Here is a 27,506-nt window from a genome sequence, read left to right as displayed (position 1 = left end):
TTCTTGCAGAAACATGGAAATGCTTACAGTCACTGGCAGATTATTTAATATATAAACAAACATTTCTAAGCTGTTTGTACTTTAAAGAAATTAAGTCCACATGGTTTTGACCAACTGCTCCATCACCACGTGGCACATGCATGAAAAAAACAACCCTGAATTTGAAACTACACCAGGAGGTTGCAGACACCCACCTTCCACAAGAACCCAAAAATAATACTTTTTAAATGGGCTCATCAACTCACAGTTACAGATTTACTGGATTGAAACCTAAGATGATTTGTACTCAGTGTTAAATACACCAAATTATTTTCTGCAGACCTCAAGGTCATTTAATTTACCTCTTGTGAGACCCAACACATCAGCAAGGAAAAGAGCACTGAAACGTTCAGGCTCATTTGCTCCTGAGCCAAAGCAGTATGGCAATGGGCAGTGTCAACAACAAACACACCAAACAACGTGCCAGAACCTCCACAGGTGACTTAGGCAAAATCTACAGGGAAACTTCATGTGTACAGGTAAGGACAACACTGAGAAACTGACAGATGCAGCTCTGCAAGTCTCACTGACTAAAGCCACAAGCAATTAAAGATCCAATGCAGGATGCTGATTACTGAATGGAGCCGGTTGTATTTGTAGGTGTCCCATTAGAAGCCAGGAGCACATGTTTAAATTTGCATAAGAATCGGTGTGAAAGATTCAGTTACATCCCCAGCAATCTCCAGCAGCTTTGGTTACACTGTCAATTACTCAAGTTAGAAAGTGTCTGTTTGACAATTTCATTGCAAAGAGCCCAGCTCCCAAAACCTTCTTCCTACCAGAGACCTCCCCACAGAGCCAAAAAAAAGGAAAGACCACCTCCACTCCAACCATCTCTTCACCCTGACCAGCTCCGTGGCTCTGACAACAGCAGCCCCGAGCTGGAGAACACACACAAACCTTTGGACCACCCAGGGTTTATAGCACAGAGCTAAAACACCAGCCTCTAAACAAGGGGCTGGACTTCTCCTCCCACAGCCATTCAAAGTCATTTCCTTGGCCCGAAGAGAAACTCCACTAAATTAGAAGCGTGGTGCAGTGCTACATTAAGTGGGTTACTTGCTCCATCCTCGTCCGCAGACTCTACCTGCACAACCATTTGGATCATCACGCAAAGCACAGCAGAGAACTGATCCAACTGAACACAGCCCACTTCCTCACCTCTGCCCCCCAATAAACCTCCACCCTGATGATCCACTTTACCATGTGAACTCTTGTGCACTGGCACAAGGCAGAAGGTGCTGGCAAGCAGCAGCCAAAGTGGGTAGTTTACAAAAAGCCACCAGACACACCAGCTTCAGAGGAGCAGGTAAAAGCCACCTCTAACTTCACCTGGAGGGTGTCAGAACAGTACAACAGCTCTGCACACATCAGAGAGAGCTCTTCAGTGAGCGAGCTGCTGGAGCCTTGCTGTAACAGGCAGAAGAGGTAAATGCTTGTGTCCTACACCCCCAAACACCCACTGCACAGATGGAACAATAAGAAGACAGCCCTGATGCTGGCTGCCCACAGCTGGGAGACCGGCACTACAATTGCTCTGCTGAGAACAGCAAGGGCCCTGTCTCCATTACAAACCACCGTGATCACACAGCTGAGGCAGCACTGAAATCAGGACACACAGGACAAGGTGAAGACTGCACACATAAGATCTGGGAAGTTTGCAGGACTGTCTTGAGATTAGACCCCATAATACAGACACCCACTTTCAGCACAGCCCCTCCAGAGGCAATCAAATTGAGCTCCAGCCCAGCCTCCAGCTGAAGTGTGCAATCCCTGAAGAAACTCAAGACTGAGTGACCTCAAACGATCCTGCTATATTTGTAAAATCATGTGTGAGGAGATGTCCTCCAACAATCCTATGACTTTCACAGACATTACACCACCAGACCAGCTCCCTAAAAGAGAAAGGAATCCATGTCTCCAGCACAGAAAATGGGGTTGCTTTCTGAAGGCCTAGGGCCACAATCTCAAAGCCAAATGCATCCAAAGAGAAAGCCATGCCTCCAGCTGGTCCAACAGAACCTTACAAGCTGTTCACGACTGACATTTCAAGCTGGTACAAAGCTCCCCAGACTCTCACTTATGTGATTTCAGGATGTGCTGCAGAACTGCTAAGTGGGCAGCAAACTTTCTGCAGTAGAAAGAAGGCTGTGCTCCTCCATGGCTGGCACTGAGCAGCTGCCAGGACAGCTACGAAATATGGTGGCGCACCAGCTGGAGAAAGTAATGTACTAAATGGAAAGGAAGGCTGGGAATGGCCTCAGACATTCTAATGGTGAAACTGCACCCACATATAAATTACTAGGAGACCACACTGTTGTGTGAAAGGGCACCTTGTCCACCTTACTGTGCGTTCCCACTCCTGATCTAAGACACCTGCTCACAGTTTGTTTATTTGAGTTTTTCTGCAGGTGGGCTGAGCACTGCAAATTGTTTTTCATTCCCAAAGCAGCAGAATGTCTGGTAAGCAGCTGCAAGAAAGGGAACTGCACTGGCATGAAAATCCTAACATAAATTATTTCATGACAAGTCACTGCCAAGCTACGATCTCATCGCTTTAATGAGAGCACCCACCAGACCAACGTGCTCCAAAGGCACAGGCACCATCAGCTCTGCATGAATGATGTACCCCAGCCCCCACAGCTGTTCCCTCTGTGCTTCGTGCTCCCACAGAGGACAAGCCTAGCTGGCCACAGGAGCGTGTCACCAGCCTGCCACAACAGCACAGTCATGGCACGGAGTAGCACAGCTGGGGCCCTCAGCAGAGAATTCCCCACTGCCACCCAGAGCAGCAGGAGCCAGGACATGCACGGGATCGCTCAAAGGACGCGGCAGACGTGATACTTATGGATCTTTGCCTGGTTCTCGGAAGCTGGGCGTATCTGTATTAACCACATTCCCTGGGCAGACTGTGCTCTCAGCAGAAAGGGGATACAGACTTATATGGACTATATATAGATAAGGCTTCCTAAGAATCTCCCAGTGGGGGTTATTCTCTGCTCTATATCTAGATCTGGCCTAGTGCCTGTTGGGAAACACGTACCAGACAAGTGCATGTGCAAACTGCAGCTCGCTTCAGCCATAAATGAGAGCCCTGCACTAGAAACTCCTGAAACACAGGCCAGAACCACATTATGAGCTCCATGGTTTTCCCATGTCTCCATTTACAGCCTTCCATGTGTCTCCTTGCAGAGATAAAGATCCCTTTAGAGATCTCTCTCCGGCACATGATATTTACTTGCCAGCAGTGAGGAGCACCTCCAAGCCCTTGCACAGCAATGGCTTTGTAGAAAAATAAAAAGAGCAGGAAAAAATTTTGAACAGTTGAGCTCAACAGAGCAAAGGGATCTGATGAAAGCAGTGTCTTTCTTCAGAAGATTTTAAACAGCAAAATAAAGTGCTTTGTTGAGCAGTGAACATGTTTCACTTCACTCTGCACACACAGGCATACCCTTCATGTCCTGCTCCTTCACAGCCTCACGCCTTCAAACCTCCACCTCCCCGCCAACACACATTAAAAAAAAGTCATCCTGGATCACCAGGTTTGATCCTTTTTTTTTTTTTTTCCTTCTTTTTAGAACAAAACCAACTACCTCCCTGAGGTCCAGAAGGACCTGCAAGCTATGTAGGATTTGGATAAACACCAACATTCCCCCTTGGCTAGTCCCTTTCACTTTCCTCCTACAGGCTCCAGAGCACCTGACTGCCAAAAAGGCAAACAAGCAGGAGAGGGGAGTGGGTTTATCATCAGACCAAACTAGAGCTTGGGGAGGGAGGTCCCACATGTTAGAGCACAGGGGGAAAAGTGGCTGAACTGCCATTTCCCAGCAACAGCAAAGCCATCACATTTATTTGTTTGGATGAGCCACAGCAAGAAACAGGACAAGGTAAAGAAAACCTCACAGTGCCCAGGTGCTGTTCCCTGCCCAAATAACACACACCATCCTTGGGATATTTCCCAGCCCATTCAAACACTGATGAGACAAACAGTTAACTCTCCAAACCAGTACAAAGGCTATGGATGAGGAGCACACTTCGAAGGACATCAAAGCTGATATTTTATGCTAATCCATCTGCTTACAGGAGAACAAATGCCATTTTCCTTGACAACTCTTCTGAAATCAGATCTGAGCAACCAAGCACATTTCAAACCCTTTTGAAACATCAGTAAACCAAATGCTCTTACTTTCAGTGCAAAAATTCCCAGGAACAGCAGCTCATTCAGTGACTTCCACAAAGCATACAACCCCCAGGAACTGCACCCAAAACACAGGCACTGCCACACACACCCCGAGCCAGGTGAGCACCTGAACACTGCCTGGCTTGAAGACCCTAGCTCTGGTTTATACACACAAGAGCCTCCACCAAGTAAACTTCACAGCATGCAAAAGCTGCTCTCAGTTTTACTTTTGCTGCGTGCTTTAAAAATTAGACTGCTTTCCGGCTGGAGCAGGGGAAGCATTTAAGCTCCTGATCAAAAATAGTTATTGCCCTGCAAGTAACTGTGCTGGGAGGCAGCCTGGCCTGCAGACTTGCAGCTGCTAGATGAGAAGGAACAAGCAGGCCACCTCAAAAGAAAGGCACAGCTTGTGACAAGCGACACAGCCACATAAAGCTCTGCAGGAAAGGCTGAAGTGGTTCTAGAGGAGGAAATGTGTTCTAGACTCCAGCACACAACAAGAGAGCCCACGCATCTGTTTTTCCAAACAAAAGGAGCTCGTCTCCTCCTCACCTGGAGACCCTCCACTATAGCTGCACCAACCCAAGGACAGGGTCTTCATGTGTGGTAGCCCCTCATTTTTGAGGGATCCCTTCTCCAAGGATACTGGCTGCAGCAAGCACAGCACGCTCATCAGAGCTCTCTAGGCAATTCATTATTTTAAACAAATGAGTGATTAGCAAGGATCCACTCTCTCCTTGTGAAGCTGGCTGCATGCCCTGCAAGCCTCCACATCACTGTACAGTATCATAATCCAATTAAACCTCACCATGAGAGAAGCTTCACGCTATCACATTCAATTAGCCAGTTAAGCCTCTTATCATCTGCACGTTAGGATCCATTCGGACTGAAACTCCCCCAGCACTGATTGGGCATCCTTCAGCCAAACAAGGACACACAGATGTCACATCTGGAGCTGCAGGAGGACCATACAGCTTAGGAAATTCATACTGCTGGCTTACAGGGAGGGAGAAGCATGGGAAAAATAAAACACAGTGACCAGTTCCTGTCCACTCACAGTTACATGCTGAGGTGACTCGCTCCCCTTCATTCTCCTGCTCCCCAACTTCCCAGGGAAATGGGTCAACTCTGAAGGAACTCAAGGGGCCCAGAGGAATTTCAATGGAAAGGCAAAGGCTAATAGAGGACCTGGCAACAGAGAGTCGTCTGGCAGCCAGCCACCAATTCCATAGGAAATACCCTCCCTAGAAGGTCACCATAACGGTGGCAAAATTTGGCCCAAAAGCATTGGAAAAAGCTGCCAAGATGTGACGCAAATGAAGCCAGCGAGCAGGCCAGCTTCCTGCGTGAGGCCAAAACACGGAGCGCTCTTGCAAGAAAGAAAGATTAAGGGTTGCAAGGAACATAATGGCCTCTTGTAACAGCTGAGTTGTTGCCTTTCTTTTCTTGGCAGAAAAGAGGGATGTTTTGTTGCTGGTTGATTAATCTATTATGCAAATCATTTCATAGCTAATTTGATACAGCCACAAGCTTGCCACAGAAATTGTCCGCCTGCTCAGAGCTGATGAAAGGTGGAGCATCAACAGCTCCATTTGACAAGCACTTTTATTTCCTGGACAAGCAGCTGCAGGGTCACCTCCTGCCAAGCAGGGCTGCAGGAGCACAAGCCAGACCTGCCAGGGACATGAGGGGAAGGTCCTTTGGGCATCCTCACTTCGTGGAAGGCAAGGAAAGAGGCCTTTCAAAAGAGCAGCCCACTCCTTCCACTACCAACATCCTTCTGTACTGGGCATACATAAAGCATCCAGGTGAAAACCATGTAAAATCCGGATAGCAGCTTTGAGATTTTAAAATCTATTTCAGAGCCGTTCTTGACATGCACAAGCTTCACCTTAAAAGATGACTCAAAATAGGTCTAACTGGAACTCTGACTCCAACAAACCACTCAGCCTCTAGACAGAACACTTCCACTGAATAATACAAGCATCCAAATTACATTCAGCAGTATCATACAAAGATAGGATTTACATGGGGAGTACTTAGGGATCACTTGGGTTTGATCTCTTCCCCAAAGACTGAGGAGGAGAAATAGGATGTTCTAGCTCCAAGAAGGGTTGGTTCTGGCCACTGCGCTTTACTCCAAGCAATTTATGTCCATTGCTCAGCTGTGGATGATTTTCCTCATGCATCTCACACATTCAGCATCACCTAAGTGATATTTTTAAAGCCTGTCCTGTGCCCTCATTTGTATTCAATTTCCTTACAAGGTAAAATGTTAGGCATTTCATGCTATTCAAACAAAGTCAAAACAAAGCCTCCAAATAAGCACTGCTGAAACGTACCTAGTCATCTGAGTAATTAGACATTTTCCTAGTTCCAAATGTACTGAAAAACTATTGTCAGCTCACAATGAACGTGCCAGAAGTTATCCTAACCAACAACAGTTCTCTCCTAAATGTTAGCATACCCACAGAATAGAAAGTTAAGATACATTTAAGTTAACATCTCTCCCTACCTGAATTAATCAGTGTTTTTAATTATGTAGCATCATCTGATCATAATTATTACTCCAGCAAGTTGTTCACCTTTCTCTGATGATACGATGCATAGTTGCCATTGCTCAAGCCAGGTCAGAACATGCTCTCACTGGCCAAGAGAAGTTCCCATTCCCAGTGTAGGCATGCATCCCTCACACCAAGGGGCAGTGTTTCACCTCCAAGTGAATTTGTGGCAAATCCTCATGGGGAAGAGTCAGCTGTGGACTTCACACAGGTCACAAGGCCCTGAACACTGCTAGTAAAAGGAATTACTACGTATGGGTGTAAACCTGCAGATTGCTGGAGTGGCTCCATGCCCCAGCAGTCCTCACTGTGCCCCTCCTGGTCACACATCTGTGGTGCTGTCACCTTTACATGCTTACAGAGCCCTCTGCAACTCATTAGCCCCTCCAGGAAGCAGACAGCCAGATAGGTCAGTGGAAGAAGATGGGAGCTGGCAGAGAGAGAGGAGCACATAGCCTGGGGCATGAGCAGGATCCACTCAGCTGCTGTGAATCCGAAATCTCACCCCCATCAGTTTCCACTGCCCCTGGGGATGTCTGTACCAGGGCTGGTGTGAATGTCCGAGTGTTGCACGGCCATTCCACAGCACTGAGCAGTCACATCCCTGCACCCCCAACCTCCTGTGAGTCCAGGGGATGTGTGTGGATTCCTTTCACGTCTCCTGACCCAGCAGGCAAGCTCCAGAGGTGAGCAAACATATGAAATGTTCAGGCAGTGCCCAGTCAACAACCTCAGATCTCCAGCACCATCTTTTCACAGGTCTGTTCCACAGGTTTCTTCCTTCGTGTCCCCAAGGGACACTGGATCATACCTGCTCCACATCCAGTTTGGTCTCAATCCGCTGAACTTCATTTTACAGTTCAAAGCTTAGCAGCAATTTTTACAAGTTTGTGACAATTAAGGCAGTAGCCTGAAACAAAACCTACTCCAAATGGGAATACTGGTTATTACTGCCTTCTCTTGCTTCAGCAGACCCTTCCAACAGAACCTTCCCCCCAAGACCACTCTTCCTCTGGACAGCCTCCACATGGTGCCATCTCCTCATGAGGCTCCTTCAAGATGGGACAGTACTGCATCCTGCCATTCACACCTACAGATTCATCAAAATATTGGAAAGTAAAAAAACCAACATCAAAATCTACAGAAAAATTCTGAGAGGAAAAGGTGTTGATTATCTCACTGCCATGCAGCAAGAAGATCACTCTCAGTGTTTACAGGTGGTAGGGAGAACTTTATGTAGTGTAACCTTCCTCGAAGGAAAGTCTTTCAGTGCACAGAAGAAAGAAACAGCAGGAGAAGGTAGGCATCTCTCCCTTCTGGTATGCAGTGGATACGCCCAGATAGTGAGACATTTTGAGTCACATTTCTGGGATGACTAAAAGAAACTAGTTGCATTTCAGAAGCACTATGGTCAAACCTCCCAGGAGCTACATGTGCTGAAGAATAAATCAGAAAATCATTTCTGCAGATGGCAGAAGAGTAAGAGAGGCCAGAACAAATGCAAAACACTACCTCACCTCATGTTTCACTCTAAGCACACAACTGCAGAACAACACCACGACTCTTCACTATTATTCTTCCTTAAGTTTAGACGCAGCCTTTTCACACAAGGAAACTCCATGGATGCACCAAGGCAGCCTTCCAGATTTTGCTGACACCCCACCCAAGCTGAATGGACTTTCAGAAAATGACCTACCAGAGTGTGTTGAAGAGCAGTGCCTTCAAGATCTCCCTCCCACAGTCCAGCTCCCAGCCATCATCTGGGAAGCATACACACATCCAGATGAGGCCCTCCACCTCAACACCCACCCACACAATTTAGAGCAGTGCAGGCACAGACCACTTCAGGCACTGCTTCCACCCAGTGCCCCCGCTCCAGCTTACGCTAGGAGAAACAGCATAGAAATGGGGTAACGTTTACTGAACCAAAAATAAAAGGAAGCAACATTCCTTCCCCAAACACATGCTCCTCTTCATGAATCTTCTGACTTTGTGCCAAGTTCAAACCTCTTCTCTGCTTGGAAAGCCCGTCCTGCCAACAGAAACCCAGAAGGGAACTCATAACTGGTGAAAATCTCAGAAGAGACCAAGGCAGTTCCACAGTGTTCGACCGCACACCAAGGCCCAGTCTCCTCCACATCCGCCTCTCACGTCCCAACAGACGTTTGCTGGGACAACAAGCTCATTTGGGATATGGTTTCCCACGCAGAAATTTTCACTCTAGTAACTCTCACTTTAAGATAAGGACTCCTAAATGCTGCTGTGCCATAGTAAAAATGCTTACAATATGAACTTAAAAGGCAGAGGCAGTGGTGTAACTTAAAGGCTTTCAGACTCCTGCTTTCTCTGAGAGAAAGATTTGTTGCAAAGCCTGCAATGAAATGCAAAGCATGACGATAAATGATTAGAAACAGCAACACTGACTGGAGACTGCTGCAAAATTCGGTATTTGTCCAGCACACACCTCACCATATTATAGGACCAACATCCCTGCAGAACCTGCAACCTCAGCTGCTCCTGCCCTCACTTTGGGTTAACAAAAGCCACTTGGCACCCACAGCTACAACTGCAGACCTGTCACACGCTGCAGCCTGTATGCAGCCTTTGCACACGTGCCCAGCCCATGGGGGGCACTGCATGTGCAGCAGAAAACTCCTCATCTGTGGAAAGACAGGCTCATTTGGTTGGCAGCAGCAGATGCAGCAGCTGGATGTCAGCTTATCCCCCTGGCTCTAGGGAAAAACGGCACGCAGGAACAGCAGGCAAAGGTGATGGCAACAACGGGGCTGAGAGCAGAGGGACCCCCTGCTACATACAAACTCCCTCAACCGAAAGCTTTGTTCCTAGGTCCCAAATGGCCCAGGTCTTCCACCAATGCCTCAGGGCAGGCAATCTGAGCATTTTCATCATCCCCTACTTCACAGCTTGCTTCAGCAACTCCAGACTATCCCCCTCAAACCCCAGCTCTGTCCCACCTGCCCAGATATCCACATGTGCTTTACATTCCCCAGATTCTTTCAGGCACCTCAACCAGCTGCCTCCAATCTGCTGCCCACCACAATTCCAGCACGCAGGACCCACCCTAATTGCCATTCTGTGCACCCCACCCCCTACCACATCAAAGCAGGGTCAGTGTCCTTACACTGCATTTTCTGGTCATCTACAGACTTGCAAACAAGCAGGCTATGTTGTGAGCTCGTTTGCAGATCTGCAAGTATCAGCATAAATGATAATGCAGAATGAAAAATCCTTGACAGTGTCGGACATTTGGGCTTTTATTTGTTTAACAGCCACTATTACAAGGTTGGATGAGATGGAAACCCAACTGCCTCCCTGTAGTAAAGGGTGCAATGGAGAGAATTGTTTTCAGAGCAGTGCTAGGAGATGCCTCCATGTCCTCTGCACAGCAGGGACAATGCCAGTTGTGCTGGAACCACAGAATCACAGAATGCTTTGGGCTGGGAGGGACCTTAAAGATCATTTAAGTCCAACCCCATGCCAGGAGCAGGGACACTTTCTTGTCTAGTGCAAAAATGAAAAAGCACCAACTGCTCCTCCAGCTATTCTCATCCAGGCAACAACTTCCATAGCAAAGGGACTCCTTGAAGAGGGGCACATTCCCCTGGGTGCCAATCCCTTCCCAAGATCTACCGTTGCAGAAAAGAAAGGCAGAACGAGACACAGGCTGAGAAGGTTGCTGCTCAAGGCACTGCTAGCACAGATAAGGTATTATAAACCAAGATTACCTGCAATTGAAGGACTCAGGTTTGCTTCTACCCCTCTATCTTCCTGCCCACGATGTCAAACCACTACGACTGTGGGCAGTGTTTATGCCGAGACAGTTACTCGTCCCTGCAATACAGGGGCATGGCCACCAAGTCCACCCTGCTATCTGGATGGCGCAGAAGACAGAGGGATTTGGGGGGTTTGTAAAGCTTGCAAAGCTTTACGTTCCTGCCAGGTCAGCCTGATGACTCTGTTCCTTTTCTGCTCGCTCACTATGTCCTCGTTTAAAACAAAACAAAAAAAAAAGAGAATGAGAAGCGCTTCAAAGATTTTTGTCAGGCAAAGATCTGTCTCAGGCATTCTGTTCTGAGCTAGACTTGAAGAGCGCAAAATTTATAAAAACTAAGAGGAATGCCTCCCATGCGGGCTAAAAACAGCGCAGGCAGGGACCACGGCCGCGTGTTTACACACACCAGAGGCGGGGAAACAGACGAGACGGGGACAGGGTGAAAAACCAGCACTGGAGAAAGCGATGCCCAACCCGAGCCCATCCCTGTGGGGCATTCCCAGGGAAAGGCGCCGTTAACAGGACACTCCCTGAGGATGGCGGGGCTCGGGGGAAGCCCCAAACCCTGCCACCAGCACACATCCCACGCTAGGGGTTTGAGGGGGGACACTCACTGTGAAGGTGACCCCCTCACACACCTGACATAGACGGCAGCAACCCCCCCACCCTTTTTAGGGTCGGGGGTCCCTACACCTCCACCCATCCCAAAACCCATTGAAGGGACAGGAGGAGCCGTGCCCGTTACTGCGGCAGAGGCGAGGGGTGGGAAGGGACCCTGAAATTACGGGAAGGACAGCACAGGTGCTGCGAAAGGGGGCTGAGGAAGCAGCCGCGAAGCCTCGGGGAGGAAGGGGGTGGGGTCCGCGCCCTCGCCCTCCCGTTACCTGGGGACGCAACTGGGGCTGGAACCGTCGATCTCCCAGGTGGCGAAGAGGTTCATAGGCACGGGCCGCCCCAGGGCCCCGGTGCCGCCGGGGAAGCTGAGGCGGCTCCGCTCCGCCGCCGCCGCCATGGCTGTGCCCGCCGGCCTGGCGCGCGCCCACCGGGCCGCCGCCACCGCCCCGCCCCGCCCGCGGGGGGCGCGTCACAGGGGGCGGGGCTAAGGGTGCAGGGGCGGGGCGGGGCGGTGGGCGGGGCTATTTGGCAGGGCGTGGTTTGAGTGTGGGCGGTGCTTCCTGAGGAGGGCGTGTCCCTGCTGAGGGGCGGGGCCCTGTAGGGGGCGTGGGCGGGTCTTGTTGGCGTGGTCAGAGCGGGGGCGTGTCCTTGCGGAGGGGCCGCGTCTGCTCTAAGCGGGCGCGTCTGTCCGTGGGGGCGTGGCCATCGCGGAGGGGCGTGGTCTGTCTTGCGCATGCGCATCCGGTGCCTCCGCACCTCCCTCAGCCGGGCGGAAGTGCCGGTGGCGCGGCGGCCGCGGACCGGAAGCGGCGGTGGCAGTTTCCGGGCGGCTCCGTGGCAGGGCGGGCGGCGGGCGCGACTATGGTGCTGCTCACGATGATCGCCCGCGTGGCGGACGGGCTCCCCCTCGCCGCCTCCATGCAAGAGGACGAGCAGGTGGGGCTGGCGGGGCGCGGGCGGGGAGGGGCCGGTGTGTCGGTGAGGAGCGGGCGGAGGGCGACCCACCGAGACCCGCGCAGTCCCTTCGCACATCAAGGCGGCTCTGGTACAAGCGTTTCCCTCCCGGTGGTGGCGGGAGGGAGGCGGAGAGCCGGCCGGTGCTGTTAGGCTGGTCCCGGCAATCCCGGAGCCCCCCCGGTGTTTCTCCGGTACCGCCCCAACAGCCCGTTCTCCTCCCTCCCTGCCCTCTCAGTCAGGCCGCGACCTGCAGCAGTACCAGAGCCAGGCGAAGCAGCTCTTCCGCAAGCTGAACGAGCAGTCCCCGACGAGATGCACCCTGGAGGCAGGAGCCATGGCTTTCCAGTGAGTATCGGGAGGGATGTGGGGGATACTGGCTCCTCTGCCGTGGAAACAGGCGAGGGCTCTTCTGAGTCAGGGTGAGGGTTTGGTAGAAGCGGGGCTGCCTGGAAGAGGTGGCCTGTCAGCCCCGCTGGAGTGCAGTAGCTGTGGGAAGGGGAGAGTGTCTGTGTTGTCACTGCTTGGCACAGGTATCTGGCACTTGATTTTCATCCAGGGTCATAGTTCTGCCTTTGTAGAAGACAATACAGGTTCTGTTCCCTTTCAGGTTTTTCTGCTTGTTTGCACTCTCTGTTACAACTTCACTGTGTCTCCTGGACCTCCTGTATCTTGTCTTTAACGAGATATGTCCTTGGTAAAGCCAGCCTAGCAGTACCACTGTGAGCTCTTCTGGCACAGGATTGTCCTCTCTGTGCCCTGTGGGAGCCCAGCTTTTCATGCATTAGAAGCACACGGAGCAGCTCTGAATATTTTTATTATTATTGTCTAATGTCTGGCAAACTTCTTTCTCTCACCTTGTAGATTCAGTCTTATTGTTGCTGGATTTGTTGGGTGTGTTTAATTAATTTCCTAGACTGTTTGGGTGCTCTCAACTTAAAGCACTTTTGGCATTCTCCAGTAGTACACCTGCAAGGGAGCTTGGATGTGGAATAAGGAAAGCTTACAGAGAGTACAGGTCAGACATCCATATTCCTTAATCAGTAGCAGGGGAGGTGGAGAGGCAGGTGAACAGAGGGGGAATTGACAGTCACTGAAAGGCAGGAAAGCTCGTGTGTGAGAAAGGAAATGCTTCTTTCTGTGACATGTCATTACCTGGCAGAATAATGCCTGAGAACTTAGTCAAGGTCCTGTCAGGAATCAGAATTGTGCCATGACAGGAATACTTGTTACAAGTCTCTGAGATCAGATGCCAGGTGAGGTCTCCAAGCCGAGTTGTGCAGTTGTGGCAGGAATGATTCCCACATTTGGCACCACTTCTGCCATGCCACTAGCAGCAGGATCCCTCTCAGTTTCCATGTGATTCCGGGTGACTGGGTGTGTGTTTATGGCTGGGTGAGGGGGTGGTGGCCTTTGAATGCAGGGCAAGGTTGGCTTTAGGCCTCTGCTCCAATAACAGGAGCCCTTTAGCAAATCTCCCACCCTGTCCCTTTGTTCAGAGATTCGGTGACATGGAAAGATGGGAACAGGCGTTTTATGGATGGGCAATCTTTGGCAAAAGCCATGAGGTTCTGAGGGATACTTTTCTTGTGGTTGTCTTACATATGGTAACTGCGACAAGATTTTAAAAAATCTTTTCTCTGGGCTTCTGGTTGCCTTTGATAGGGAGTTACAGTTGCCAAAGGATGGCCCCGATTGGCCTGGCCGTCCCTATCTCCTGTTGGATTTGGATGTTGTTGCCAGAGTTAACTGCTAAGTGCTGCTCTTCATCCTGTTTTTTCTACCAGTTAGAACTTTATAGAATTTAAAAACTCCCTCCTCTTTAAGTGTTTCCTTGGCACAGCATGGGTGTAGCTCTGACTGGCAATGAAGCCTTGGGAGAGAGCCTGTGTAAATCCCAGTAAACTCCTTCTTGAGTTACTTCCATGATGCAAGCCGAGCAATGTCTGGGAAGGTGGCAACACTTGCTCAGGAAATCAAAGCCTCTTAGTGATGGCTGTAATGTCACCAGTTCTGATGAGGAGGGAGGGCTTGGGCAGGCCTGTTTTGACAGCTGTCTCAAAGGAACAGCCAGCTTACCTGGCTGGCAGACAGGCAGGGACAGCAGTGTTCCTCCTTCTGGGTTGAGTTAGTCCCTAGATAGGTTTTGCTGGCCATTGGCAGCTGCTGCTGCAGAGCACTCGCAGCTGCCTCCTTTGAGGTGGGACATTACAGCAGGACCTGTGTGAAAAGAATACTTTCAGGTCAGAAAACTTCCTCTACAGGAAGAGGAGGTAATGGGGCAATTTGAGATTTAGTCTAAAATAACGCTGACCAATGACCACACTGCTCATTAACTCAGCACACCAATTTTTTCCTGCCAAATCAGAGCTCTGACTGCTGAGGGCAGCGCAAAGCAGAACAGAGCATTTTGTGGTGGGAGTTAGTGTGGCCAAGGGTATTGCTGAACTTGCTAAGGTGGTGTTGAACATCTTTAGCTTCATCAATTCAAAGCAGAGCCAAGCCTTGCTGAAACGTGAAGTTTAAATTGTGACCACTTAAGTGATTTCTGTCAAATGAAATGCCCAGGCTTCAGCTGCAAAAGCTGTGTCACCCTTTCAGCTGCAGCACTGGGGGCTGTCCAGGTACAGGAACACTGATGGCATCTGCTGTGCTGTCAGTAAGCAGGTGACCTTTGGCTGCTGGATGGCTGAAGTGATTCTTACCTGTTGTTTAAAAGCAACCCTTGGCCTTTGCTACTGTTACCAGGATAAAGCTTTTCTCTCTCAAAATGTCCAACATGATTACGAGAAACCTAATGGCTGCACTCAGTGTGCAGTTAACAGTGGCAAATGGCCACATCTGCCCCTCATGTGAGGACATGCAGGCAGCTGCTGTGCTGAAGCTTGGAGGTGGACACAAAGTGTAAAACTGAGAAGCCCTGCTGTGCAGGAGCTCTGGTCTGAACTTGACAAAATTGTCTGAATCTGGGGCAGAGTTAGGTGAGCTCACTCTCTGTGGTGCTGACAGACACCAACTTTAAATCCAACATACTGAATATCACATCAGGGAGAAGCAAGTGGGAAGGGCAGCTGAAGAGCTCCAGGCAGGACCAGGCACAGATAAACAGAGCTGTGGTGATGGGACATGTTCCTGAGAGTGCTCTCAACTGGAGAGTGCTGCTCCAGCAATGCTGTCAGAATTCTCTTCTGACACTGGTTCTCCTTATTTCAGAAGATTTGCTCAGGTCTTGCTCGTCATGGCAGTGGCTAAATCAAGCTCCAGGTGATGATATATGGCAACAATGTGTCAAGCAGGTGTCCAGGGGTAAGGGAAGAACAGAGGCTTGATGATGTAGTGTAGGGTTAGTCTAGGCACTGATGTGGTCCAAGCTGAGGAACATAAAAAGGAACAAAGGCCATGGGCACATGGGGGCATGCTGTGGAATGGATTATGGCAACTGGAGTTTCTTGCTTCTGATTGGGGTAGATCAGTTGTTGATTGAAGGCTGGCAGGGTTCACACACAGGCCATATAGAGGCAGGAGAAATGGATACTCCTGAGCCCAGGAACAAGTTGAGGATGGCTAATTCAGAGGACATGGCCCTGTTGGGGTATCTGGAGAAACAGTGGGGAGTGGGGGGAAGTTGTTTTGTAAGCCTGATGTGTCTATTAATAAAATTTTTAAGCTGCTTATTTTACTATGGTGCCCTGAGGACTGGATCATTTCTTTAATACACTGCTAATCTTTATGCTGACCAGACTAATGCTTAATGGCATTATGCAGAAAGTCAAAGGAAGGTAACCTAAAAGTAGCATTCACACTCCACTCTGAAGAATATAGATAAGCATTCAAAAGTGTTTACAGGGCTGTTTACTGTCTCCACCCCCTTGGTTTTGGTGGGAGTATTGTAGCCTTTATTTTTATATTGACTGAGTGAGGAGGAAAATTCAGTCGGGAATGTGGAGCAGCAGAGTGATATAGTGAAGCCTAAATAATCTCAAGGTTGGTGGTGGGATGAGAAGAGGACCCATGTGCCCTCAGCTGCAGGGCAAACCAAGCAGCATTACACAGCAGCAGGTGTCAGTGTGTGCTTTGGGTCTCCTCACCTTGCAGCTAAAGAACTGGTAGCACGGTCACACCTACCCATGGCAAGCCTGTAAGGTCACCAGAACCCATCTAGCACCAATACTCTTCCCCAGGTGCCCTTGAGGTGATGCATGTGCATAGCAGCACCCCTCCAAGAGGATGGTGGTGGTGGAGGAAGGTGATATCCAGCCCTCCAAAATGGAAAGGGACAGCTGGTAGTCACTGGGTGGCTTCCTAGCACACTGAGACCAAATTCCTGTGTGTCTCCTCATCTCAGTGCCTCAACTTCCCATTTGTGGGCCTCAGGTACTTGGCTATGCTGCCAGTTAGAGATGTGTTGGCCACCTTCCCCTCTACTCTGCTGGCAAATTTTCTTGTGCTCCCCTCCTCCTGACTGCAGGGTGTTCTCTCTTTTATAGTCCAAAATTATAACTCTTTTGTTGCTGGTATTTCGTTAAGCTCATGGTATTCACAGGCCAGCTTCTGTTCAACTGAAGTCAAAGCCCAGGACTGTTGGCAGGGCATGTAGGGTCTGAGGCTACAACAAAATTTACTTTGGCCAAAGAAAAGATAAGCTATTGCTTTGCAGAAAGGTTTACACTTTATCCAGTCATAGAAAACCTGAAGTTCTTGTACCCAGTTCTCATTGCCTCATAGGAAAAAAGGTATGCAGGGTGGTGCTTGATAGGATAGGTTAAAAACTGATTGATTAATGTTCTGTCTGCTGTTCTTTTAGCTACATCATCGAGAAAGGTGTGTGTTACCTGGTCCTGTGTGAAGCTGGATTCCCCAAGAAACTGGCCTTTGCTTATCTGGAAGACTTGCACTCAGAGTTTGATGAGCAGCATGGCAAGAAGGTTCCAACAGTGTCCAGGCCCTATTCCTTCATTGAATTTGGTGAGGTCCCTCTCCCTATGGCTAGGGAAGCTTCTTGCTGGGAGGGAGCAGCAGCCACAGGATTCTCTGCAGCTTGTCCTATAGAATTGACAGTTCAAATTCTTCTTGGCACTAGAGACACGGGTGTTCTGAGCAGGAGAATAGAGAAATGGTAGGGAAATGGTACATGTCCTCAGATTCTGATGACCTGCTTTTAGTCTCTTGGCCTCACTCCAGGGAATATTTGCATGTAGTCTTCTGGCTGTCTCAGCAATGCTCCCACTCCTCCAGCAGCCAGGCTGCTCTGTGTTAGGTGAGACTCCCCCTGATAGCCCTATCTCCTTCCAGACACCTACATCCAGAAAACCAAGAAGCTCTACATTGATAGCCGGGCGAGGAGGAACCTGGGCTCCATCAACACAGAGCTGCAAGATGTGCAGAGGATTATGGTGGCCAACATCGAGGAGGTCTTACAGCGAGGAGAGGCACTGTCAGGTACTGGGAGTGGCCAATGTTTGGCACACAGTTCTATGTCTCCTCGGTCAGCTGTGTGGGCAGAGTGTCCTGAAGAGAAAGGCTTGACCCTCCTGAGAAAAGCAGTGAACACAGTGGATGTTTCAGTTGGATCAGTTGTATTCTGAAACGCCTGGCAGGTGCTTCTTTGGGGAGAGACCAGCACCTCACCAGCTTGGGTGGCTCTCACCCAGCAGGACAAGCACTAAAGCACTGCAGGGAGGCACAGGCCATGCCGCCGTGTGAAACCGCTGCATTTCCAGCTGCTCCTGAGAAACTTGTACACTTAATGTAACTTTTGGGGAACATTCAGGCAGTCCTGACTAACTTCTCTCCCCTTTCCCTTTAACAGCTCTTGATTCCAAGGCGAACAACTTGTCCAGTTTGTCCAAGAAGTACCGCCAGGACGCAAAGTACCTGAACATGCGTTCCACGTACGCCAAGCTGGCGGCTGTAGCTGTGTTTTTCATCATGCTGATTGTCTATGTGAGGTTCTGGTGGCTGTGAGCTGGCTCGGTCATGGAAGAGGGAAAGCCGGTAGCCTGGCAGGTGGATGTGTGCAGGACACTGTTCATGGGGGATGTGCATTAGAATCCACACAGGACCATCACTTTTACAGGAGTGTCCTGAAGTTGTTGGGTGACACCTGGCTACTGCATCTCTTAGTGGAGCCTAACAATAGGTGTAAAGGCTTGTTGACTGCAGGCTTTTCCTCTCAGGCAGTTTGCACTAGGATACTGCAGAGTTTGGCCTCCCAAGGTTCTTCCCCCTCCCGGGGCACTCTGGGAACAGTCAATCAGTGCTGTTTAGCATAATCACATTGTACATCCTCCTGTTGAGTAGCTCTAGTGGGAACTGGACTCTAATGAACATTCCTTGTGTTAGTAATGTTTGCTTTTTTAGAATCTGGGTCTGCAGTTATTTTTCTTTCTTTCTTTCTCAAGACTCCCCTGTTTGAAGGCAAATATTTCACTGTACATAAACCAGCTTTCACCTCTGTCAGAATACCTGTCGAGTGTTCTGTGTCTGACATCCCAGCTTGTTACACTTTAAATTGCTTTAGGAAGAAATGGATGTTAAACTATGCCTTAAAATACACTCTGTCCAGTACTAGGAGGGACAGTGGAAGGCTTCTGTATTAACTGGTTCCTGCAAAATTAAACTCCGGATTTCTAAGTGTCCACTTTCCCTCTCCTGACAGCTGTGTGTGACAGTATGTTTCCACATGAACAGGGTGTGTAATTCAATGCTGTTGGAACGGGCACAGTGCAAACTATGTCAGCACTCTCTATTTTTCCCTTCTAGATGCAGATTCACTACATAATTTCCTTCCTTTTTATAACTGTGCTTTCCTTCCGAAATGTGTCAAAACTGCCAACATTTCATCTCTGGGATCCTTGTTTTCTTTCTCCCTCTTTCCCCCACCCAAAACAACCAAAAAACCAAAACTGAATGTTGTTGTGAAGAAAAGGCAGTGTTTCTTTAAAGAACACTTCACATGAAGGATTAGAATAACTTTAAAACCGTGGAATCCTTTAGAAACACCACCTCTTTTTCCTGTGCTCACCTTCTCCCTACCTCACTTGGGAAGTTGAAACTGTAGGTGAAGAAAAACTCATTATGGGGCAATAGTATAGAGCTTCTTCTTTCTTGTGGGCCAATCTGTATATCACCACTGTAATGTGATTTTTTTAATTTTTTTTTTTGGTCCACCTGTGCTAAGAATAACATTTTAGCAGTCAGATTTTGGTTTTATTAAAAAAAAAAAGAGGAAAAAGCAACCCCAGAGGTCCGGCACTCTGCTGTACTCAAGTGCCTGCCACTTGGTAGAGGAAGAAAGTAGTGTCACAGAAGGAAGTTTCAGGACTTCCCAGCACCTTTGACAAGCACATAACCTTGTGTAGTTCTGGATGTATAAACTGTGAGCTTGGAAGTGTTTCCTGCAATGGGTGGGAAACAGCTGTTGGCCTGTCTGGGAATGCTCCCCAACTTGGCACCATGTTGGACTGGCAGAGGAGCAGTCAGCACTCGTCCACTGATAAACCCAGTAAATCTGAGCTGCCATGTAGTCTAAAGTAATCCAGTTTCTGCATGATGCCTCCAAGTGTTACTCTGTAGATTGCTTTATTATAATTATTATCATTATTTTAAGTCCTTTTAAGTGGTGTCCCTACCAGGTGAATGTCCCAGTGATGTAGGTCTGTGTAATGTAGGTGTTGGAAGGTCTCACCGTTCAGACACCGACCGTCCGTGGATTGTTGTGATTGAGGGGGGTGATGTTTCTGCAGCGCAGGGCAGCTCAGGGAGCAGCTGCCTCCTGCAGCCCCAGTGTCAGCAGTGAAATAAATACTTCTGAAAAATCCCCTCTGCAGCATGGAGTGTCCTGTGTCTCTTTCCTGTGACCTTGGAGGATGCTTTCCTTCCTTCCAGGGACACAAGAGGGTAAAGACCTCATAGATGGAGCCACCTGGGATAAGGGCTCCTTTCAGGAGGCAGAACTAGTGGAAAGACATGAGCTTGATTGTTTTCTGGTGGAGACGCTGTGCTTTGGTTATAGCGGGGGTCTCTCCCTGCTGGCACATCTCTGCCTGGTGGCAGGCAGCCTTCTCAGCCTGGGTGGAATTTTATGGGGACAGTTTTGTGGCGATGCTGTTCATAGGGGGCACACACACAAAGCAGCACAAACTGGGAGTGAGTGGGGTGTGTATCCCCCATGGGCTGCGCCAGTGTGATGAGGGCACGGAGCTGCAAGTGCCGCTTGCCTAGAGGGAATACGAGGGGCCTTCCTCTCCGCAGACCAGCGTGGGGCTCCAAGGAACACCTTACAAGCAATTCCTTCGCTGCGTTCGAAACACGGAGCCCCCTTTCGTCCCTCGAAGAGCGGAGAGGTGCTGCTGCTGCTCCGTCCGAGGGAGGTGTGAGCAGGGTTTGGGGTCTCTGCGCCTCCTGAGCAGCCAGGTGTGAGCTCCTGTGCGGCTGCGTGGGCAGAGGGGAGGAGAAGCCATTGCCCTTTTCTCCATGTGTGTCGTGACGGCTGCTCGTGGCTGGGCGAGTCCCGTGGCTCAGGGCTCCCTGCCCGGGTTTGCGGCGGCCGCGTCCCTGCCGGCTCGGGGGTCGCGGTGCTGGCGGCGGCCGGAGCCGGCGCCGGGGCTCTGCCTGCAGGTGGCAGTGCCTGCGCAGGGCTGCGGCGCGGTGCGGGGCTGGGGACATAAAGGGGGCTCCTCCTCAGGGCACCCCCAGCTCCTCGCCATGCCCTGGCCTCCCCAAAGAGCCGCAGCCTCCCCGTGAAGGCGGGGATGTGCCTGCCAAGGGCTCCCGGACTGTGCCGCCGGGGTGCTGCGGCTGAGACGGATGGAGACACTTCCCGCAGGACTTTTGCCTGTCACCTCCTACCCAGCACCCTTTCCATTTTCACTTCTTTTTTTGAGCTGCCCCTCTACTTCCAGAGGCTCTGGAACAGTCTTTGCCTGCTGGATTCGTTGCTGGGCTTCTCCCCAGTTCCTGCACCTGACCCCCTCAGCCTGGCAGAGGCATTTGTCCCACGTCAGGCACATGTGGAGCAGAGGGGAAGTGGGACCTGGCAGCAGTGCAAACTCCTGGCACCTCTGTAGCACCTCAGCCCCTGCTCTTGGCGGGTCTAGAGAGCAGAGCAGAGCTGAGCTCTCCCTTCTTCCACAGTGTGCCCATTACCACTGGGAAACTTTTGGCACGGGATACAGGGAGAGCGCAAAAGAAAGATGATGGTTCTGAGTGTCCTGGGAGCTGCTGGGCTCATCGTGTGAGCACAGAGTTAGAAAGCTGTCAGTTTTGGCTGTGCTTGCTTCTGGCACCGCTCAGCTCAGGTCTGGGCACCTCTGGGTGTCTTTGTGTCACGGGGCCAGGGGTGCTGCTGGGGACAGTGCCTGCTCGAGGGAGCAGGGCCTGTGTACCGGGGACATGGCTGTGTACCCCGCTGCCCACTGGGTGGTTTACACTGCTGGGCACGCCGGCATCGGGTGACGAGGGTTTTCTCCCAGAGTGAAGCAGCAAGAGCAGACAGGCAGAGCTGGTTCCCAGATGCTGCCAAACCTGCCATGGGTGTGGCACGGCACTCTGGAGAGTAAGAGTGCAGCAGGATGCCAAAAGCTGGCTGGGTGCTCCAGCCACCGTGTCAAATATAAACCAGGTCTCACCTGGCACAGGCTGTGGCCACTCTGCACTGTCACCACTCTGGGAGCAGCAGGGTTTTGGTTTCTGTGTTGACTCGGGCACCAGCTGCTTCCTTTGCTTTGAAGCAGCTCTTCACACTTGCAAACCCCTCTTTTGAGTAGGTTTTGAGAAAAATCCAGTTTCAGCATCTTTTCCTATGGGACCCCAGGGCAGTTTGGCCACAGATGGTTTCTGGAAGCTGTTTTGCCATGGGTAAATGTCCCAGTGGTGTGGAGGATTGCACCTGCAGCACCTGCCCAGGGCACCCAACACCAGAGAAGTGCTTGGACAGCACTGGCCAGGGCAGCAGGGCTTGAAGTTCAGCCTTTGAACGCTCTAATCCTTGTTCTCCTTCCCTGGGTGGCCAGTGTGAAGCCACAGCAGCTCTGAAGGGCTCTGAATCCCACCAGGCTAGGGAGGGATGTACCACAGAGCCACACTGAGGAGCTCAGGAGGTGCCCTCTGCCCCTCATACTTTGCTCTGCTGTGTTACCTCAGTGTGACCTTTTGGAAAAGAAGATGTCGATTTTCTGCCACCTGAAAATGAAGGCTTTTCTGAGGGCAGGGTGCTGGCTTGGCAGCTGGCCAGGAACAGCTGACTGTGGGACCAACCCTCCTGCGCTGGCCTGAGTCAGCGCCACATCCTGCCCCAGAGCACCCCGAACTGCACCACCTCCCGTGTCCCCGGTGATGCAGCTGTGCTGGTCCTGAGCACTTGGCAAGCCCCAGGGCAGGCCTTGGGTCACCTGCTTAGCCCCTGACCCCCTCCCCACTCTGTCCTAGTTGGTCACCCCAGACCTGAGCTCTTTTGGGGTCGCTGAGGATCCTGCACTGAGGAGAGGTGGGGTTTGACTTCTCCACTGCAGATACCCTGCCTGCACTTCCTGGACAGTCTCTGACCCGTCTGCCCAGATCTATTCCTGGCTCTGCTTTCCTTGGAGCATTCATGCCACCTGCCCCAGCCTGTCCCCCTTCTCCCCCGTCTTGTGCAGCATTTGGGTCCCCTGCAGGGCTGCCCCGGGGTTTGCCCACAGCACCGAGCCTCGCAGAGCGTCACATGGCTGCTCCCAGCTGGCTGCATTTATGTCTGAGCTCACAGACCCACGGCAGAGGATAAAGCAGAAGCTGGGGAGTCCCTGCTCCCCGTGCACACCCCAGCGGGGCTGTTGGACCCTGCCACGAGGCTTTCTCAGAGCTCACGGCTGCAAGGAGCAGTCCAGTGTGATTTTGAATCATGGCTCAGAAAACCCCTTGTGGCTGAGCCCCAGCGCTCTGCAGAGAGATGATAAACCTGTTTCCTCTGTCATTGCTTTTTTTTGGTCTTTTCCTTCCCTCTGCACCCCCCAGCCCTGCGGGTGCTCTCTAGCCACCCCAGCACACTCTGCTTCCCTGGCACGCTGCCCATGCTCACTGCAAACGGGATTCCCCAGCCCCACTGTGGCACAGCACCCGGAACAAAAGTGCACCCTCCCTTTCGGCCACAACTGGGGCCCCCCCAAACTGGCAGCAGAGACAGGATTTGCACAGAAAAGCAGAAAAAAACGTGCTCACTGGAGCCACAGTGACCCCAAATCCTACTCACTGGGACCTGCATGGGTTCCTGTGGTGCCCAAGCCTGGAAACGCTGAGCTGTGTGTGGCTCCTCAGGACCTTTTCTGGAGTTTCATGTTCCCTGCTTCATAGCCATGAGCCCCTTGCAGCTGTGATGCCCCTAGCATCCACCTTGGGAGAGGAGGGAACTCTTGAGCCCAGAAGGGACTGGGGGGCCTCTGGCACAGCTTGGCTGCAGAGCACCACAAGGCTCCTGCCTGGTGACAGGAGGGACATAACAGCCTGTCTGTGGACTGAGGCCAGGCTCTGGGTCCCATAGGAATAGAAGGAAGCCCCTATCCTGCTTTCCTGTGCCCCTACATGCATGGGGACCACACCTGATGGGGTCTGTGCCACATCATGCTACCAGAAGGGTGGCTTGCATGGGCTGTGCATGCACTGGGAGAGGAGCAGGATATGCCTGCTGCAAATCACTGCTGTAGCTACCTAGAGGCTGTTGATTAAGAGGGAGAGTTACAGATTCCCTTTAATTCAGCCAGTCCTGGATACAGACCCAAAAAATGGAACCCAGTGATTGTGGTGAGCAGCTGCCCGTTCCTTGAGCCACGCCATCATTACAGTGCTGGCTGTGACCTGGAGGGTGACCACAAATCAGTGGATTCTTGTTGCATTGCATGCCCAGAGCCGGGGGCATTTTGGGAGCTTAATGGCCACTCTGTCCATCAGACCAACTTTGGTAAAAGCTACGCAACTCCATCTGCAATTTAAATACTCCAGGGGCTGCTGAGAGCAGGCAGCTGCGGGTAAGGCAGAGGGTACGAATTCCCCTGGCGATTAAGCAGCAGAGGCGGAGAAGGGAGCCCAGTGCATTCCTGCAGGGCTTGATGCAGGAATGCCTTTGCACTTCTCTGTTTCTTTTTAAGATGAGGCTGGCTGTCAGGTAAGGTAATCATGGCATAAGCCAAGTCATGTGGATGTTAAGAGTTTGCAGATGAGCCACAGGACAAGCTATTTGCAGCACAGGCACAAGGCTGCCAGCCCTGAGGATTTTGTTGGAAGCTTCTCTCCCTCCTGCTTTTCTTAAACCTCTTGGCTGCTGACATCCTGTAACTGAAATACCCTCAGCTTCCATTTTAATGGGGTTCCAGCTTTTCTGTTCACAAAAGTGAAAGCTGGGACATATGACTCAAGCATGTTTGTCCTAAGGACCCCAGATCAGGGGCAGGTTAAGAGGCAACACTTATCTGGGATAACATGTAAAACACTGCGATATAAGACAGGCATTGGGGTGTGGGCCTAACTGAGGTCTGAATGCCTGAACCACTGTCAATGTCACTGAAATGTTACTGCAAGAAAACACAATTTATTCTGAGCAAGCCAATACAAAGCTGTTGAAATCAGCAGTTCCTCCAAGGCTAAGGACAGTACTGCCATGATCCACACTGACCAGCTACAGACACACGAAAAGCACCTCAGAATGCATTTTCATTGTTCAAATGCATTTTGCTTTCTGCGAGGAGAGCAGGGGAGAGCACTGCAGAGCCCTCAGCATGTCTGCCTGGCAGAATTCCCTGGCTGCTGAGAGGTGGGGCATTTGGGATGTGAGGAGATGCTGCCCCTGTGGGCTCTCCCTCTGAGAAAAGTGCACGGATGCTCTGTGGAGCAGGAACCAGATTCACAGCAGGGTGAGACTCCAAGTGAAGCCGCAGAGAGGGCCTGATCTCCCCCAGTCTTTGTCAGATGAAGTGCCAGGATTTCCCTAGTTGCTGGGGCCATTTAACTCTGCTGTGGATATGGAGCCTGTTCAGCTCTCCTAATCCCTCCGCTGGCATCGCTTCCAGTGCCAGAGCTCACCCAGCCCTGTGCCAGGCACCCTGCCCGCCTCCCCTTGCCACCCTGGGCAGCCGGGGCTTGGTCCCCGCACATGGGTGAGACACTCCGTTGGCAAAGAGGGGCAAGGCATGGTCAGAAACCAGATGGAAACTGCAGGAAACCTTGCCAGAGCTCTCCAGTTCCTGTGTCAGCTGCTGGTCTTCTCTGGGTGGGAAACTGGGGGTGAGGTAGTGTGTAGAAGGGCTGCATGAAGATGAAGAAATACTGAAACACATTTTCAACTCTTCTGTATAGGATTTATTGCTTAATGACAGGATCATGGGGATGATGGGGAGCTCATTGAAGAACTTTGACGTGGGAACACAGTGGGGCCCATGTCCCTGTCCCTTTCTGCTCTGCTTTGTGCATTCCCTCCTGGCACAGGCAACTCAGCTTGCCAGGGCAGCCAAGAGCAGCTCGGCCCTCACCTTCCCAGCAGCAAAATCCACTCTGTCCATCTGGATGCAGTCACTCCCAGCCTCTATCATGTAAACGACCCACTGATGGCTACTCTCATCCCTTTTATCTCCCCAACAGAGCTGCCATGGGATGCTCTCTCCCATGAGCAGCTGAATCCATGTGCACCCATGAGGGCAAAGGTCAGAGTGGAGAGAGAAAAGCAAACAGCAGGTTCCCCAGACCCACAGGAGGGAAGCAACATCTTCCCTCTTCCTGGCTGGATTCTCCCAGTGAGCCTCAGCTTCCAGCTGGAGCTGCTTGCTTCCAAGAGCTGTGCCAGGGAGGCCGTGGATCCTGGCCATGTGCTGGGGCTCAGAGCCTTGTGCTCAGGCAAAGTGAAGCAAAGTGGAGGATGAGCCACCTCAAGGTCGGGGTGATAAGTAATGCTCAGCACTGAGGGGAGCTGGAAAAGGCAGCTCTCGGTGAAACACCAGAATTCTTCCTGGATTTGTACTCAGGAGAGGATCCCCAAGCCCTTTTTGTTGTCGGATTCCCTGCCTGTCCCTCCTCAAACTCCCAGCTTGGCTTTGTCATCATTTTAACTTAAGTGCTGGTCAGCGCCACTCGTCATTTTATATGTGGGAAGTTTTGGGGCATACTGGGGGTCTGGCCTCCACCTCAGCAGGTGAGGAGCTGCAGGGAGGGCAGTGTGCCAGGAGCAATGCTGTGGAATGGCCGTCATGGCTGTGAGGCACAACTGTCTGCCCACAAGCAGCTGTTGGAGCGGCGATGGGAAGCTCTGGCAGCTGTGCAGAATGGTGGGGGAGTTGTCAATGTGCTGCACTGGAATACCTGGAAAAATCATAATGGGGTTAGGGCACTGACTGTCCAGCCCCATGCTTGGGAGGAACTCCGGGATCTGGAGAATTACGGGGGAAAACAGTGAGGTTTATTCATTGCCCCCTCTCTCCCCCAGACCCGGTACAATCCTGCCTTCACGGCCAGGCTGCCATGTCAGCACTGCACACAAAGGGCTCTCAGTCCTCGGGAGTCTGAGCCAGGGCAGAAGGATTTTTAACGCTTTAAATGATAGCTAAGGACTGGGAGGGATCTTGAGGCTGAATCCATCTGCTGTCCTCCTGAGACCTCTTCTGTGGGAACTCAGGTCCTCCTCCTGGGCATTTGCAGCAGGAGCAGCTGTGGGGGTGAGCCATGGGGCAAGGAGCTTGTCCGTCTGCTCCAGAAGATTCCCTGCTCACTGGGGTGAGCCTTGGTGGCTGAGGCTGGTTCTGGATTTCCCGTCCCGATCCGGGGAACACTCCAGATCCCCGCCCAGCAGCTGAGCGAAGGGCAGCGCAGCATGTCAGGTGGACAGCCTCACTGTCCTCCCTTGTGGGTACCGGCCACTGTCGCCACCACCCCGCAGAAGCACGGCGTGTCCGGCTGCCCTCACCCTCCATTCCCTCACCCTTGCTGCCATCCGCTCCTATCCCCACTGCCCCCCATCATCCCTCCTCCCCACGGTCCAGCCTCCTGTGCCCCCATTCCGACTGTTTCCTGTCGTGCCGCACGCATCCCTGCACTTCATCCCCACTGCTCTGCACCATTCCCCATGCCCACGGCTCAGCCCCCCGGGGCCCCATCCCCACTGCCTCCGCTCCACTCCCCATCCCCGGTGTCCCCCATGGCCCCCCATCCCCACTCCCAGCCCCGCTCCCCCATCGCCCCCATCCCCACGGCCCAGCCCCGCTCCCCCATCGCCCCCACTGTCCCCATCCCCACTCCCAGCCCCGCTCCCCCATCGCCCCCATCCCCACTCCCAGCCCCGCTCCCCCATCGCCCCCATCCCCACGGCCCAGCCCCGCTCCCCCATCGCCCCCACTGTCCCCATCCCCAC

At 51.6% G+C, this 27,506-nt stretch overlaps 2 protein-coding genes and 1 long non-coding RNA gene across 10 annotated transcripts in view; 1 reads left to right on the top strand and 2 right to left on the bottom strand.

Annotated features, from left to right (window-relative positions):
* Nucleotides 1-11,610, bottom strand: part of PACS2 (phosphofurin acidic cluster sorting protein 2) — a 78,006-nt gene extending 66,396 nt beyond the window's left edge. For all 8 annotated transcript variants that reach the window (XM_042029823.1, XM_042029827.1, XM_042029824.1 and 5 more), the window contains exon 1: nt 11,458-11,610. In XM_042029823.1, the coding sequence (XP_041885757.1) occupies nt 11,458-11,585 (128 nt within the window). In that variant the 5' untranslated portion in view covers nt 11,586-11,610. The remainder of the gene's footprint in view (nt 1-11,457) is intronic.
* Nucleotides 11,611-11,963: 353 nt separating this feature from the next.
* SEC22B (SEC22 homolog B, vesicle trafficking protein) lies at nt 11,964-19,970 on the top strand. The gene is made up of 5 exons (XM_042029822.1): nt 11,964-12,124; nt 12,381-12,490; nt 16,947-17,107; nt 17,435-17,581; nt 17,952-19,970. Exons 1-5 carry the CDS (start codon nt 12,050-12,052, stop codon nt 18,104-18,106), a joined length of 648 nt encoding a protein of 215 aa, XP_041885756.1. The 5' UTR covers nt 11,964-12,049; the 3' UTR covers nt 18,107-19,970.
* Nucleotides 19,971-24,685: 4,715 nt separating this feature from the next.
* Nucleotides 24,686-27,506, bottom strand: part of LOC121665513 — a 5,310-nt gene continuing 2,489 nt past the window's right edge. The window contains exon 2 of the long non-coding RNA XR_006016378.1: nt 24,686-26,806. This is a non-coding gene — a long non-coding RNA (uncharacterized LOC121665513). The remainder of the gene's footprint in view (nt 26,807-27,506) is intronic.

Source organism: Corvus kubaryi, unplaced genomic scaffold, assembly GCF_017639235.1.
Source record: "Corvus kubaryi isolate FWS band 111438036 unplaced genomic scaffold, C.kubaryi_AGA036_p1.0 37334, whole genome shotgun sequence".
Lineage (NCBI taxonomy): Eukaryota > Metazoa > Chordata > Aves > Passeriformes > Corvidae > Corvus > Corvus kubaryi.
Note: the sequence above shows the minus strand (reverse complement) of the source record. Positions and strands in the feature narration are given on the sequence as shown.